General features: G+C 44.1%; 1 protein-coding gene across 13 annotated transcripts in view; it reads left to right on the plus strand.

Annotated features, from left to right (window-relative positions):
- PRRC2C (proline rich coiled-coil 2C) overlaps positions 1-14,942 on the plus strand; it is a 61,379-nt gene that overhangs the window by 20,753 nt on the left and 25,684 nt on the right. For 9 of the 13 annotated variants that reach the window (XM_030455390.1, XM_030455394.1, XM_030455393.1 and 6 more), the window contains exons 6-21: positions 655-905; positions 1,273-1,352; positions 2,316-2,449; positions 2,533-2,620; positions 2,906-3,047; positions 3,607-3,681; positions 4,441-5,062; positions 6,039-6,208; positions 6,801-7,047; positions 7,489-7,702; positions 8,474-10,813; positions 11,147-11,355; positions 11,956-12,110; positions 12,722-13,052; positions 13,560-13,645; positions 14,709-14,897. In XM_030455390.1, coding sequence (XP_030311250.1) covers positions 655-905; positions 1,273-1,352; positions 2,316-2,449; positions 2,533-2,620; positions 2,906-3,047; positions 3,607-3,681; positions 4,441-5,062; positions 6,039-6,208; positions 6,801-7,047; positions 7,489-7,702; positions 8,474-10,813; positions 11,147-11,355; positions 11,956-12,110; positions 12,722-13,052; positions 13,560-13,645; positions 14,709-14,897 — 5,333 coding nt within the window. The remainder of the gene's footprint in view (positions 1-654; positions 906-1,272; positions 1,353-2,315; positions 2,450-2,532; positions 2,621-2,905; positions 3,048-3,606; positions 3,682-4,440; positions 5,063-6,038; positions 6,209-6,800; positions 7,048-7,488; positions 7,703-8,473; positions 10,814-11,146; positions 11,356-11,955; positions 12,111-12,721; positions 13,053-13,559; positions 13,646-14,708; positions 14,898-14,942) is intronic. The other 4 variants (XM_030455395.1, XM_030455397.1, XM_030455399.1 and 1 more) reach the window with 3 other exon arrangements.

Here is a 14,942-nt window from a genome sequence, read left to right on the forward strand (position 1 = left end):
CACTGCTGCTAAGTTGAGTCCTTTTTTTTTTTTCCCCTTTTTTTTTTTTTTTCCCCTTGCCCTTGCTTTGTAGAAACTCCAGGAAGAAGGGAATGCTTGGCACAAGTGATAGGTCATACAAATCCTTTACATTTCCTGGACTTTTTTAGACACAGCAATCAGACAGAGATACAAGCCAGCTATCAGATACAAGGCAGAACCTGGATGCCTGCCTTCACATAGAATATAATACAGAGATAAATGTCATTTTAAGTTTCTGGAGAGTTTCATGGTTAGGCCTTTGTTGGTTAACAAGCTTGATCTGTCTCTTGACAGTATCTTCATGCTGAGTCAGCAATGGCCCCCTCAACACAGCTGTTTTCTCTTGTGCTACTATCAGTATCCTTCCTAAGCTGCATTGTGTTTTGATAGGTAGAGCAGGACAACTAGAACAGTCTATACATTTAACTCTTACCCTTCAGGAGGGCAGCTGGCTGTGGGGCAGAACAGTACTAGAAAAGAGCCCCAATTTTTTATAGTGGATGTTGCTTGTTTCAGTCCCAAATGTGATAATCTCTCTGCATGTTACTGAAACCTGGGTAGGAAGAATGTGTTTTTCATCCTGCCTGTCTAACTGTGTAATATAAAGTCTGTTCTTGTCTTTTTCCCCTACTGATGCTGTCCATGCAGATGCTACCAGCTGGAGAGAGGGTGGCAATAAGAGCAACTCTCCTGGCTCTCCAACTGATCAAGAAGCTAAGGCTCTTGGGCAGGAAGATGGTAATGCCACACCAGCAGAACAAACTGATGGCCAGAAGGCAGCAGAGAAGAGGGATTTGAGGTTACCCCAAGTCCCTCAGCCCAAGCTGAATGGCCAGCAGCAACCACCTCTCTCATCTCAGTACAGGGCAGTGATGCCACCTTATGTAAGTGCCAATTAAGTGACAACTTTTTAAGCAGCAGGGATTGATTATTGGCTATTCTGATTTCTTATCTCCCCTGCTCCCTCCTCCTCAGAATGCTTAGCAGCTCTGCTAGAAGGGTGAGATCACAGCCAAGGCCTCAAAGGATGTGGCAACCTGTTGCTGCTCCTCTGCACTGAGTTTGAACTTTTCTGGAGTTAGTGATTAATGCTTGTAATTGGTCCACTTTGATGTCACACACTTGGCATTAGGTAGCAAACTGTTTTGAGTGAAGAGTCTTGTTTTACTTCCATTATGATTCCTTTGATGAGCTCAGTATGCTTCATGCAATGATAGTTTTTAACAAATGTCTCTTTTTAAACCTTTTTAGATGTTTAATCAGTATCCTAGAATGGCATATCCTCCTTCCATGCAAGGTCCAACAAGGTTTCCCAATTCTGAGCCTCTCAGGTGAGCAGCTTTACAGGTGTTACTGTTGTGTGGGGAATGAACTCTGTGACTCAATGAAAACAAAAAATAGGAAGGAAAAAAATTGCAATGAGTATCTTGATAATGATTCTACACTGCAGAAGAACTGCCACTGGTTAGTCCCACAGGTTTGGCTTCTGGGGAGCAGGGCCATGGAGCTGTTTGGGTTTGACAGCTCAACTGGAGAACTTGACAGAGTTCTGCACACTGCAGGGTTTTGATTGGAAGGAGCAGAAGTCTCTCAAAGACAGCTTTGAAAGCTCATTTGGTAGTTAATGTAAAAGAAGGCCTGTAAAAGAAATATTTCATGGTTATAATGGAAGTAGTTACTTCCTGGTTCTCAACTCTACTTCTCTCCAATTACAGTAGAACTGTAGTGCATTATAAAACCATTGTTTCTCCTTTGTGAGCATTTCTCCATAGTCAAGGATGGCTGCATAATGCCTGGGGACACAGGGGATGCTGTAGGATACAAACTCTGACAATCAGTGGGATCAGGAAGAGGACAGAAAGCCTGAGAGGGGTGTCTGGGAGAACTTGAGTAAAGGATTAGGGAGAAGAACCCTGACAGTGGAAAAGCATGGGAAGTATAAAGGTGGATCTCCAAACTGGATAAATTGGTGATACACAGGATGCTCAGGTCTATGCTGTGTGTTGTTTGCAAGCTAGAAGCCATGTTGTTTTCTACTGTCAGATGATGTTTGGCTTGTTTGTGAAGTGTGTAAGCAAGGAAGTAGCAGCTCATCTTTTTCTTCCAGAAAGAACTCCTTTGTGGTGTATCAGTGCTGAACTACGGGAGTCATGTCTGTGGGTGGGAGTTCCCATTTATACTGCACCTGAGGGAACAGTACTGCATACTTCAACCAGCTGTCATACAAGCTAACCTTTTGGCTAACAATTTTGCTGGATAACCAGTGACAGTGACCTTTGTTCCTCTTGTTCCAGAGGGCCAAGGGGAAGGGGACCTCCTTCCTGGTGCTCAGAACCCATCGAGCGCCCATCCATCCTCAGTGCCAGTGAACTGAAAGAGCTTGATAAGTTTGATAATCTGGATGCTGAGGCTGATGAAGGCTGGGCAGGTAAGAACAGCATGTTAAAGGTTACTCTAATTTGTACATGGAAACTTCCTGAAAGATTAACTGAATATTTGCTTATGTATTAGGTGCTCAGAGTGAAGTGGATTACACTGAGCAGTTGAACTTCAGTGATGATGATGAGCAAGGAAGCAGTCAAAAAGAGAAGGAAAGTGGGTGAGTTGGTGTTGCCTGTTGGCTCTGACTGCCACTTAACTAGCTCAGCTTTTGGGAAAGTTTAACAGGAGTGCAAGTACCCCTTCCAATAACACTGATTCCAGTAATTTAACATGGTATTAAATCCTGTAACTGCCTGCAGGCTCCAGGCAGCTGGGCATGTAGTAGAAATGATCCTCACTGTGAGGAAATTTCAGTCTTGGTAAGAACTGCTTAGGATAGGAGACAAATCACCAAATACCTGTGTGGAGTATATCTTCTTTTTTCTTGTTTCTTTGCACATAGTGATGAGCAAACACCATCAAAAGATTCCCAAAGTCCTGATGGCCAGAAAGAAGCAGAAGAACAGACAAGTTCTAAGTCCACCACCCAGGTTTCCACAGCAGCTACCAAAGGGTCTTTCAGCAAAAGTTCTCAGCTTGATCAGGTTTGTGTGTGTGTTCTCTGCAGCTCTTCTGGCAGCAGCCTGGTCAGGAGAGGTCTGACTTGGGTGTCTTTCCAGAGTGTCAGGTCAGTTAAGGCCATGAACATCAGTAAAAGCATTAGCTATTGCCCATCTGATTGGGGGCTGCTTAGTCAGCTCAGCTGCTGCTGGTCACAAAATAAATACAGCAGGTCTTGATCTAGTGTGTTCTTATCCACAGTGTTTCTTCTTGATGACAGTAATAATGAAGATGGGGGTCTTGAAGTGGTTTTACTTGCACTTTCTCTGTATATCAAGCTCATGTCTTACAGGGTTTCATGATACATTGAATCTGAGGAAGAAGTTTTCTGTTGAAATTCTGCAAGTTGGATGTGTGAATGTTTCAATTGTTCTCAGTGCATAAAGTGAAAATGTTCTTGCCCTTGTTTTGCTTGCAGATTTGTGTCACAGACAGATAGTTCCCTAGGTGTAGTATCCTGATACAGTAGAAAACAGTCTGAAATGTGTCAGTTTGATTGTTCTGAGCTTCCTTAACCCTGGTGTTCTGTGTTTGATCCAATAGGATCGGGTTCCACCCCAGCCCTCTCTGCATGAAAGAGGTGGTCCTGCTCTTCATCCAAAATCTCTTCTGCCACCGGTAAGAAAGATTAGGATTGGCCTGATTTCCTTGAGTTAAATTGTTTAGTGGTAGAGGGATTCAGACTAAGAAAAGTAAAAAAAGGCTTCACATAGGGCAAGCTTTTTTTCTTTTTTTAATAAGTAGAATGATCATAGTGCCTGGGGCTGGTAAGAATGGGACTTACACAGCCATGCTGCTAAGTGTGTAAAGCAGCCCCACTGTGTAAGGGGCATACAAAATAGATGAGAACTTTTCATTTTCCAGTTGTCCAGCCCCACAGGGGACCTAGGGAGGAGAGGGACATGGGAACAGAGCTGAAGGGCTGGCTGCTGAGGCAGACAGGGAGATGGCAGTCCCAAACCAAATGCATTCATAGGTGCTTCTTGCCAGTTTTCAGCAATCCTTCTTAAAATCTCTATCCTGAGTTACCTTGAATTTCGTTGGCTCCTCTGGGGATTTCTGTTTGAGATTTCCCCTGAGTCTCTGTGATTTAGAGCAGCATGTAGCAAAATCTAAAATTGTCACCTTTGCCTCGGTGATAGAGAGGAAGAGTGACAAGAGACCAACTGAGTCTTTACTGCTCCTTTCTGAGCTCAGATTGTGTGAGTCTGAACTGGAGCAGGAAGGTGGGGCCTTGCTTTTTCTTCCTTCCATATCTTGGTTTTTAAAAGTGCTGTTCCAATACGTGTGGCAAGAGAGAGCTGGCACGGAACATTTCACCTGGCTGTTTATGTAATAACACGTTCAGCATGACTTAAACTGATTCTAATATTGCAGCACCCTCCTCCCCCTGATCGCCAGATAGGACCTGGAAGGCAGGGACCCTTTCCCCCTAAACCAGTCCCAGATGAAGATGAGATTTGGAAGCAGAGGAGAAGGCAGCAGTCAGAGATATCTGCGGCAGTGGAGCGAGCCCGAAAGCGGCGGGAAGAAGAAGAGAGGAGAATGGAAGAGCAACGAAAAGCAGCTTGTGCTGAAAAGCTGAAAAGGTTAAATGAGAAATTTGGCTGTGTGACCAAACCCTCCCGAGATGACCCTCTGAAAGAGAGAGAGAGGGAAAGAGAGAGAGAGAGGGAGAGGGAAAGGGAAAGAGAAAGGGAGAGGGAAAAAGAGAGGGAGCGGGAGAGAGAGCGAGAAAGAGAGAAAGAGAAGGAGAAGGAAAAAGAGAGGGAAAGGGAGAAAGAAAAGGAAAAAGAAGAAAAAGAAAAACTGGAGAAGGCAAAAGAACAAGAAAGGGAGAAAGAGAAAGAACAGGAGATGGAGAAAGAAGAAAAGGAGAATGAGAAAGAGAAAGAAGAGGAAAAACCAGCACATGAAGTTCCTGAGCCTGTAGAACCTGTGGCAACACCTGTAGTAGAAAAACAAGAAAGTGAAACCAGGAATAACAAGGAAGAAAAAGGTATGATTGTACACAAGTAGGAGTTGTCTGTCTTACAGCTGAGCCACTGAGCATACTTGTAATTTAGGATAATTTGCATACCTAATTAACATAGTTCATCTAGACCATTTCTTTTCCTGGCACATGACAGCTGCTAACTGTCCTTTGAGCTGGGTCTGTTTGGCCAAGTCATCAAAACCTTACAGGGAGAAGTGGGTTCTGTCATTTAAGTTGGACTCGGAAAAATACAGAAATAAAAAAAACAAACCTCTCTTTTCTTTCTAAAAGAGGATCAGCAACTCATGTTGCTAAAAAGCAATGTAAATTATTTCAGCTGTTTTGTTACTTCAGCAAGCCTAGAGAACTAGACACAAAGAGCACATATTTTGAAGTTAGAATCACAGAATGTTAGGGGTTGGAAGGGACCTCTAGAGATGGAGTGCCAAAGCAGGGTCACCCAGGGCAGGTCACACAGGAACACAGCCAGGTGGGGTTTGAAAGTCTCCAGAGAAGGAGACTCCACAACCTCCCTGGGCAGCCTGGGCTCCCTCACCCTCACAGGGAAGAAGTTTCTCCTGATATTGGGGTGGAATTTCCTATGTTCTAGCTTAAACTCCTTATTCCTTGTCCTATTGCTGGGCACCACTGAAAAGAGAACGTTGGTTCAATGTGATATGTTAGCATTGATAGAACACTTCTCAAATCACATAGGAGTTACAAACCTGAGTGCCAGTGGTTGATTACCCACTGTATATTTGAGTTTAAAAGGGACACTGAGAGATGGAATAATAACAGTTGTTCTGTTTTGAGGGATTGTTCTTTTTTTTGCCTGTATTGGTTGAAGCTCAGAGTGTGAGGTTAGAGAAAGAATACTGCTTTCCTTTTAAAACAACATCCTTAATCTAACATTCTGGTGAAATTGGCATAGTTTTAACATTCACCCTTGTCTGCCAGGTGTCTTTATTCTGGTGTTTTGTTTTGTTTTGTTTTTCCCTAGAAGATCAAGCAGTCTTTACCCGACAAGACAGCGGTCGGAACGAGAAGGAGATAGCACAGGTGACTCATGAGGCTGAGCCAGATTCAGGATCTCAGACCCGTCCTGCTGTCTCCTCAGGCTATTCTAAACAGTTCCAGAAGTCATTACCACCAAGATTTCAGAGGCAGCAGGTAACTATTTCATTGAAAGATGGAATTTCATTCTGCCTTCTGCCTCATTCTGCATAAGAATGTGACCACAGGAGTTCCCAAAAGCCTAAAAGGTGTAGTGTCCAACTTCTGTAACTCTGTAGTGTTGGCAGGAATTGCTTTGCATGAAACACTTCTCATTTGTAAGAGAGCAGAAGATAAGAGAGGCTTTTATAGCCTGCCATTTTTGCATCAATTGCTGGAAGTTGAGCATTGCCCTGTGGGTGCCTGTGGAGCCTGGGGTCTCATCATCATTGCTTTTCTTAAAGGTGTGATACTTGCAGATGTCATCTGGACTTGGGTTCTCTGGTCTGAAGAGCACTTTGCATTAATGACATATCTGGTCTAGAAGTGGTGCTGTGTCTCAAAAGAACACCAGCAAAACTGTAGCTGTTCTAAATTACCCAGTTTGGTTTTCTCCCCTTTTTCCTAGTTCATCCTAACCCACGTTTGTGGTGAACTTTCCAAATCCTTTAGTGTTCTGGGAATAACTGTACTTGTTGTTTCCCCAAGAGTTATTTGAACCCTAACTCAAGTCCTCCTCTTAACTAAAGGTCTGTTTTCTGTTCTGCAGGAGCAAATGAAACAGCAGCAGTGGCAGCAACAACAGCAAGGTGTCCTTCCTCAGTCTGCTCCCTCCCAGCCTTCTAGTGGTCCTGTCCCCCCTCCCCAGCACAGACCCCTTTACCAGCCCATGCAGCCCCATCCTCAGCATTTGGCTTCAATGGGATTTGATCCACGCTGGCTCATGATGCAATCCTACATGGACCCACGGATGATGTCAGGAAGGCCTGCAATGGATATGCCCCCTATTCATCCAGGTAAAATCTGGCAGCATTTTCTGTCTGGTGATTTTTTTTTTGAACAGAAGTCTTTCCCTAGCCACACTCCTCATAGTAGAAGCACATAGGTGGGGTTTTTAAGAAGGAAAGGGCATTATTTTATTGTTTGGAACGAAATAGTTATTAGTGATACAGGAAAAATTATAGTCATGACAACTTTTATCTTTTGACTATGAAGTAGAATCACAGCTTTCACATTGCAAGCATGTTAGTGACAGTTAAAGACCTATTTATCTGAGGCAGTTGTATTAATTCTGAGGCAGAGAATAGATACTTGGCTTCAAGAAGAGGGAACAGAAGAAGGGAGATGGGAGGAGAAAGAATATTATTCTTCACTACCTCCTGATACTCTTTGTTAGTCTTGTGGTTTCTTTGCTAATGTTAAACTCGCTTCAATTGTTGAACTTAAATCTGTCACAGGAATTATGCCTCCCAAACCACTGATGAGAAGAGACCAGATAGAGGGATCAGCAACCAGTTCAGATTCCTTTGAGCATATGGCTCGTTCAGCCAGAGAGCACCCAGTTCCTCTGTCAGAGCCCCGCCTGATGTGGGGGTCAGACCCATACCCCCATGCAGAGCCTCAGCAATCCACTTCTCCTCCCAAAGTGTTAGAAGAGCCTGATGATTTGAGGTAAGCCTAAATCATTTACTTGTGACTGTCACTTTTCCAAGCCATACCAACTGACACTTGTGGCTGTGTAACTTAATTGCAAAACACAGGTTAAGCTGACCTGAGTTATAGCTGCTCCTCATACACAACTTTAGAAAAGGATTGTGACAGGGACATGTGGTGTACCTGGCTTTGTTATACAGAACAAAAGACATGCCTGCTTTGTAAATAAGGTCAAGGAAGACAATTCAGGATCCTTAACCCAATTTGGTGAATGGTGTTTGCCATAATATTTTGAATTCTCAGTTTTTGAGAACACTCCTTCAGTGTTCTTCTGCACTCCCTTTTCCCCACAACAAAAAGCCTGTTTCTGATGTTGTATTAATTTCAAAAGTGATATATTAAGTACTAGTATAAAGCAAGACAGTCACTTCTGACCTTTGCTGTATGACAAATGGTCAGGAAGGCTTCCTTAGTACCCAGAAATTATTGCTGTACTGCTGTCTGGGTAACACTTGTGATACCAGCCTGCCAGCTTGGGACCTCCATTTCAGCTTGCACATGTAGCTCTTAACAATAATAGATTCTTGTTCTTAATTGTGCCTATGACACTGTACTCTGCATCAGGATAAAATAAAATTGACCCCTACAACTAGCAGCCACTAGTGGAAATTCATACCTGTTATTTCCTAGAGCTGACATTAATCCTTCATTAATAGAAAATGATTTTAAGTAAATATCTAGGCAGGTTTTTTGCCCACACCCTGACATTCTCAATTGCTTGCTGCTTAGGTCTGAGGCACGCTTGGAGCAGGACAGGATTGCTGTCCCTGCCACTGCTTATCCTGTAGAACACAACCAGTTGGACTCTCATCCAAAGACAGACTTTTTCAGAGAATCGGGAGAAGTGGAGGTACAGAAGTTCCCAAGCAGGCCTTTGGAAGATGTACAGCCTCCCCAAACTGACACATCTAATTTTGAAGGAGTAAAAGAGAAAGTAACACATAGCTCTCCAGAAGAATTGGTGTCTGTGGGGGAAAGCCACCCTTCGCTGAAGAGAAGCATTTCCCATGGCTCAAGTCACTCTCTAAAATCAGAAGACCAGAGGAATGAGACAGCAACAAATATCACTAAATTAAACAACAGGCCCGTTGACACAAAGGAGACAATTGAGAGACTTGAAATTAAGCCAAAAAAAGAAATTTTGATTAATAATAGAACATCAGAAGGACCAAAACCTGAAAAAACTTTCAAACCTAAGTCTGAAACCAGATGGGGTCCCAGGCCGGGTTATGGCAGGAGGGACGAAGGCGGTGACAGGCCAGTGAGAAGATCAGGTCCCATTAAAAAACCTGTGCTTAGGGATATGAAGGAAGAGCGTGAACAGAGAGAAGAACGTGAGCAGAAGAAGGAGAAAGAAGGAGAAAAGACAGCTAGTGAGAAACCTAGCAAGGCTGAAAAAAGTGACAAAAAAGAAGCACCTCAAGTGCCGCTGCCTCCGGCTGAGCTGGAGCCGTCTGCCTCCAGCAGTGCTCCTCTGGCTAAGAAGACAACCCAGGAAGCTGCCCCGACACCAGCAACCCAGGAGAGCAGCAGCCAAGCTGAGCCTGCAGCTAAAGGTGCTGCTCAGCCCCCCAGCCCTGCAGCCCAGCAGCCCCTGCCTGCTGCCCAACCTGCTGCTCCACCTCTTCCCCCAGCCCTGCCGCAGCAGCCGCCCCCGCAGCCCCCAGCGCAGCAGCCGCCAGCCCCTGTGGTGAAGGAGGAGAAGCAAGCTGAGAAGGCAGTGAGCAAGGAGGTCGTGGAGAAACCACGTTTAGAAACCAGACCAGTGAAAAGAGAGCCTGGCTTGCCACCCAGGACATACTGGAAAGAGGCGAGGGATAGAGACTGGTTCCCAGATCAGGGCTACAGAGGCAGAGGTCGTGGCGAGTATTATTCCAGAGGTCGTAGCTACAGGGGCTCTTATGGAGGACGTGGTCGGGGCAGCAGAGGCCATAACAGAGAGTACCCACACTACAGAGATCCTAAGCCTAGGTCTGACCATGTGCCTTCGGGGCCTGTTAGGCAGAGAGAAGAGAGTGAAACTCGTAGTGAGAGTTCTGACTTTGAAGTGATTCCAAAACGGCGTCGGCAGCATGGTTCAGAGACAGATTCTGACAGTGAAGTTCATGAAAGTGCCAGCGACACGCTGCTCTCCGACAAGGACAGTCTGGTGAAAGGCAAACACCCAAAGAGGGAGGAGAGGGCTGATGGCAAGAAGCCTCCAAAGCCTTTGTCATTCAAGCCTGAGAACAATATCAGAGTAGACAACAGGTCCTTAGAGAAAACGTACATAAGAGATGATGAGAACAAACCCAAACCGGGATTTCTTCCTAAAGGAGAACCTTCCAGACGAGGCAGAGGGGGAATGTACAGGCGTGGTGGCAGGGATCCCGGTGGGCGTCCTCCCCGGCCTTCCACCATCAGGAGACCAGCCTACAGGGACAACCAGTGGAACCCTAGACAACCCGAGATCATGAAACCAGAAGACGGGGAGCCTCCGAGGAGAAATGAACATTATGGCCCTATACCAGTTGATAAAAGACCTCCCAAATTCGAGAGGAAGTTTGATCCAAACAGAGAGAGGCCACGAAGACAGAGGCCAGCGCGGCCTCCGCGGCAGGATAAGCCCCCACGCTTCAGGCGCCTGAAGGAAAGAGAGGCAGCATCAAAGATAAACGAGGCAGTAAGCACCTCCTCAGCAAGTGCCACAGTCAGCAGTGCAGTTAATGAGCCCTCCAACACTGCTCTGGATGTGTCGGGAAGCAAGACTCCAGACCTGTCCAACCAGAATTCTTCAGACCAGGCAAATGAAGAGTGGGAAACAGCCTCGGAAAGCAGCGACTTCAATGAGAGGCGGGAGAGGGATGAGAAGAAAACGGCAGATGTAGCAGCACAGGTGGCTGTGAAGGCAGGAGAAAACACTGGAGCTCCAAAAAGGGAAATAGCTAAGAGGAGTTTTTCTAGTCAGCGGCCTGGAATAGACCGTCAGAACCGACGGGGCAACAACGGGCCAGCTAAACCAGGGAGGAACTTCTCTGGACCTAGGAGTGAAAGACGGAGTGGTCCTCCACCCAGAAGTGGAAAAAGAGGGTGAGTACCAAGCTTCTCTTCTGAAGCACACATGGGTATGGTCTTCTGATGGTCCTCTTGTGGTTCACACTCATAGGTAGTTATTTTAGATTTGTAGAATGGTGGAAAAGGGAGTAAGACAAGCCCTGTGGCTGTCTACTTCCTATTTTTTATGTTTCTATGCAGAGACTTGGAACAGCTTCTTATTGAGGAACTGAAAGTAAAAGTCTCTGGAGCCTGATAAGTTGCACAGTCAACACTTAAAGCCCTGTAATGGGACCTGCATTAGTTTGCTAGATCCTTCATGAGTGTTGTCTTGCCTAGTCATTCTTTTTTTCAAACTTCCTCATACAGACCATTTGAAGAGCCAGCATCGACTGTGCCTACTGTTGATCCCACCAATGGCAACTCTTTACATCAGGAGGATGGAGGTGTTACTGCTGCAGGACAAAAGAGCACCAAGGATGCAAGTGGCAAAAAGAAGGAAGAACCCAAGGCTGGTCCAAAAAAGCCTAAGGAAAAAGCTGATGCCTTGTCTCAATTTGACCTTAACAATTATGCAAGTATGTATTGATAATATTCTAACAAAAACTTGAAATCCTGCTAGATTTGCTGCATTTAGAGCTAGATGTTTGAAAACTTATAGAAGAGGAGAGGTGAATTTTTTTTAAACAGCAGAATAATTGTGTACTTGAATATTGCTGCCTTTGACATATGTGTCTCTAAGAAAAAGGTGGCAGATCTCATTGTCCATATGTATATATAGATCAGAGCAATTTTGTTCTGTCATCTAATCAGATATCTCAGACCATTTTTCACAGTAATAATTTGCTTAACCATTTGCCAAGTCAAGGCAGTGGATATCACTGAAAAGCTTACAGCTAATATCTGGGAAGACATTTCATTAATCATTATGTGGTAGTTCTTATTTCCTGTAGAGTCTGGTACAGATACCTCCAATTTTTCAGTTTTTAAAGATGATTACTTGTCTTTAAGCTCAACAGCAAAGCACTTGGCAAGCAGAAGCTTGCCTTAAATCAGGGCCACCACCTGTGTCTGTGTGTGGGGAAATAGTCCTCCACTCTAAAGCAGACTTAATGCTTGGTGCCCTGCATCTGAAAGCTGTTAAAAGAGCAGCATCTATACCTTTCCTCTTTCTATAGGTGTTGTGATCATTGATGATCACCCTGAAGTGACAGTAGTTGAAGATTCCCAATCTAACTTGAATGATGATGGTTTCACAGAAGTGGTGTCTAAGAAGCAGCAAAAACGCTTGCAAGATGAAGAGCGTAGAAAGAAGGAAGAACAAACAGTGCAGGTACAAGACCAGCATTTATAGTGGGAAAGAACTCCTTGCAGTACTGGGGATGTTGTGATCTGTACAGAATCTTCCTTCCTAAGAAGCTATATTTTCCCCTTAAAAATGTAACTAGATAGTTAAGTTGTTCAGAATTAGTAAATTAAACTGAATGTGTTAATAATCAAGTCTCAGTTAGCTTGGGATTCAGTCCTTCTTGACTGGACACTGCCAAGCTGAAAGCCCCATTTTTCATATTGTGATGAATATTTCTGTTATTGTTTGTGTATCAGTTGATTCAAAGAGGAAAATGGATGGGAAATCATTGTTTTTGTGGTTAAATACCCTTAAAAACAAACAAAAACTAAAGACAGGGTTTGCTCTTTGCTTCTACACAGTGTTCAGGCACAGGCTGCCCAGGGAGGTTGTGGAGTCCCCTTCTGTAGAGATTCCCAAAATCCACCTGGATGCAGTCCTGAGTAAGGTGCCCCAGGTGATCCTGCTTTAGTGGGAGAGTTGGACCAGATGATCTCTAGAGGTCCCTTCCAACTCAGACAGTTCTGTGATTCTCTGATTCTGTAATTGGTGTCCATACAGTCAGCTCTAAGAATAAAGTTGGTTTCTTCTCACAGGTCTGGACCAAAAAAGGATCAAGTGAAAAAGGCCGAGGTCAGAATTCCAAGCTCCCACCCAGATTTGCCAAGAAGCAGCAGCAACAGGCAGCAGCTGCAGCTGCACAGCAGGCACAGGCTCAGGCACAGCCTCCTTGTACAGCACAGAGCCCAGGTCAGCCTCAGGCTTCTGTTCAGCCACCAAGCCAAGCCACAGGAGGAACAGCCAGCACAGAATACACAGTGTCAGGCAAAGTGCTGCAAAACTCCCAGGCTCACAATGGTCTGGGAGCTGAATTATGGGAAAACAAGGTGCCTCCTACAGCTGTTCTAAATGACATCTCCAAAAAATGTAAGTGAGGTCTTTTGGACTTTGGGTGGGGAGGGCAAGTGGTGTAGTTTTAGAGAGTGCTGACTGGCAGCTCACTGTTGATGTCTTATTTCTACCTGTGAATGTATTTTGCACAGGGAATAGGGGGCAGGATTCCCATGTGTGGCACTGTAACCTATGAATACCTCTGAAAAGAGATTTTTGCAGTGTATTACTCAGTGCTTTGTGTTGCTGTCATTCTTCATTGACTGGGAATGAGCAGCTGTCAATCCTTTCAGGAATCTGTGTTTCCAAACATAGTGATTGCCCCACTTGAAAGCAGCTGAATAGGTGGCATATTGCTAATTGCTGAATAGTTTGATAATTGCTTAACCAAAGCTTGTTGAACCAAGATTTATATAATTTAATATAATTTATATAATTTAATATAATTTATATAATTTAATTTATATAATTCTCAGTTGATAACATTATTGAATGCATTAGCAACAGCTGGAGTTTTTCTAACTTATCTTTCTTAATTGTCAGTGGGACCCATTAGCCCCCCTCAGCCACCTTCAGTCAGTGCTTGGAACAAACCTTTGACATCTTTTGGTTCAGCTTCATCTCCAGAGGTAAGAGTGAAGGGAAGAAGAGTAGCTCTACGTGAAGCTTACCCAACTTGTGTATCATTAGGATTCAGTACAGATTATCCATTTATTCAGATAAGCACATACTTAAACTAGTAGGGGATATGGTTTAGTGGGGAGCTTGGCAGTGCTGGGCTAACAGTTGGACATAATGATCCAGAAGGTCTTTTCCAGCCAAACAATTCTATGATTCTGCTATGTCTGTAATCCCATGAAGTCAGGAGGTAGTACAGAAAGACAGGACACAGAGTAATGCTTTTATGTTTGCAGCATGAAAAATCTGTTCTTTTAATAAAACCTCAGTTCTCTTGGCAGCTGTTATTCAGTGCATTCTTTACTAGAAGTATTGCCTAGTTTGCATGTGAACACTTGTGTTAAGCAGTGTAGACAAACTGGGTGTCTCCAAGGGTCTGAGTGGTTTTTGTGTGGCTTCTTAATCACAGATACAAAAAGCAGGAGATGCTTTCAAATGGTATTAGCTCCACTTATCCCATGAAATTTGCATAGCCCTAAATTTTACATTTAAAGTCCCATGTGATTGGATTTTTTGGGGCTTATTTGGTCTTGAATTTGTTTTAAACTGCAAGAATGTGACACAGCTCTCTTAGGAGACCATTTTAACTGTGCAAGGAGGTCTGGAAATCGTTGTTAATTTCTTAATTTCTTCTTTAATCCTCTTGAACTGAACATGAATTTTTTAACTTTCAGGAGAATATTCAGCCTGAATTGGACATCTTGATATTGCACTTGTCCCTCTCCTCTTTCTTTACCAGTTTATCACCTTGGTCCTGTGATGCCTTCACTATTTAGTTGTTTGGTTGGGGTTTTTTCCTTGAGGTGCTATAAACACTAGGAACTTGAGGAGGGGGAAGTGTATTGGTATATTGTTTATTCTTGCAAATCTGCTGCAGTCACAAATGCTGCTTTTGCTGGCAGAAGTACCCTTTTAGTGGTTTTCATCTTAGCATACCTTGTGCTCTCTTCTGACCCAGTAGTGATGTGCTGCTGTAAAATCTTGAAATGCATTAAATGTTTACCTTTTAACTAGGGGACAAAGCCTGGGCAAGAAGGTGGAGTTGATCTTGGGATAGAAACTATTCAGTTTGGAGCCCCTGCTTCCAGTGGCAGTGACAATGAAGTTGGCCCTGTACTTTCTGAGAAATCCACTGACAAGCTACCAGAACCAAAAGAGCAAAGACAGAAACAGCCTCGAGCAGGACCCATCAAAGCACAAAAGGTAAAGGGTCAGATCTTCTGTACCAACTTTTAAATGTGTAAAGAA

The sequence above is a fragment of the Calypte anna genome, chromosome 8, assembly GCF_003957555.1.
Source record: "Calypte anna isolate BGI_N300 chromosome 8, bCalAnn1_v1.p, whole genome shotgun sequence".
NCBI lineage: Eukaryota > Metazoa > Chordata > Aves > Apodiformes > Trochilidae > Calypte > Calypte anna.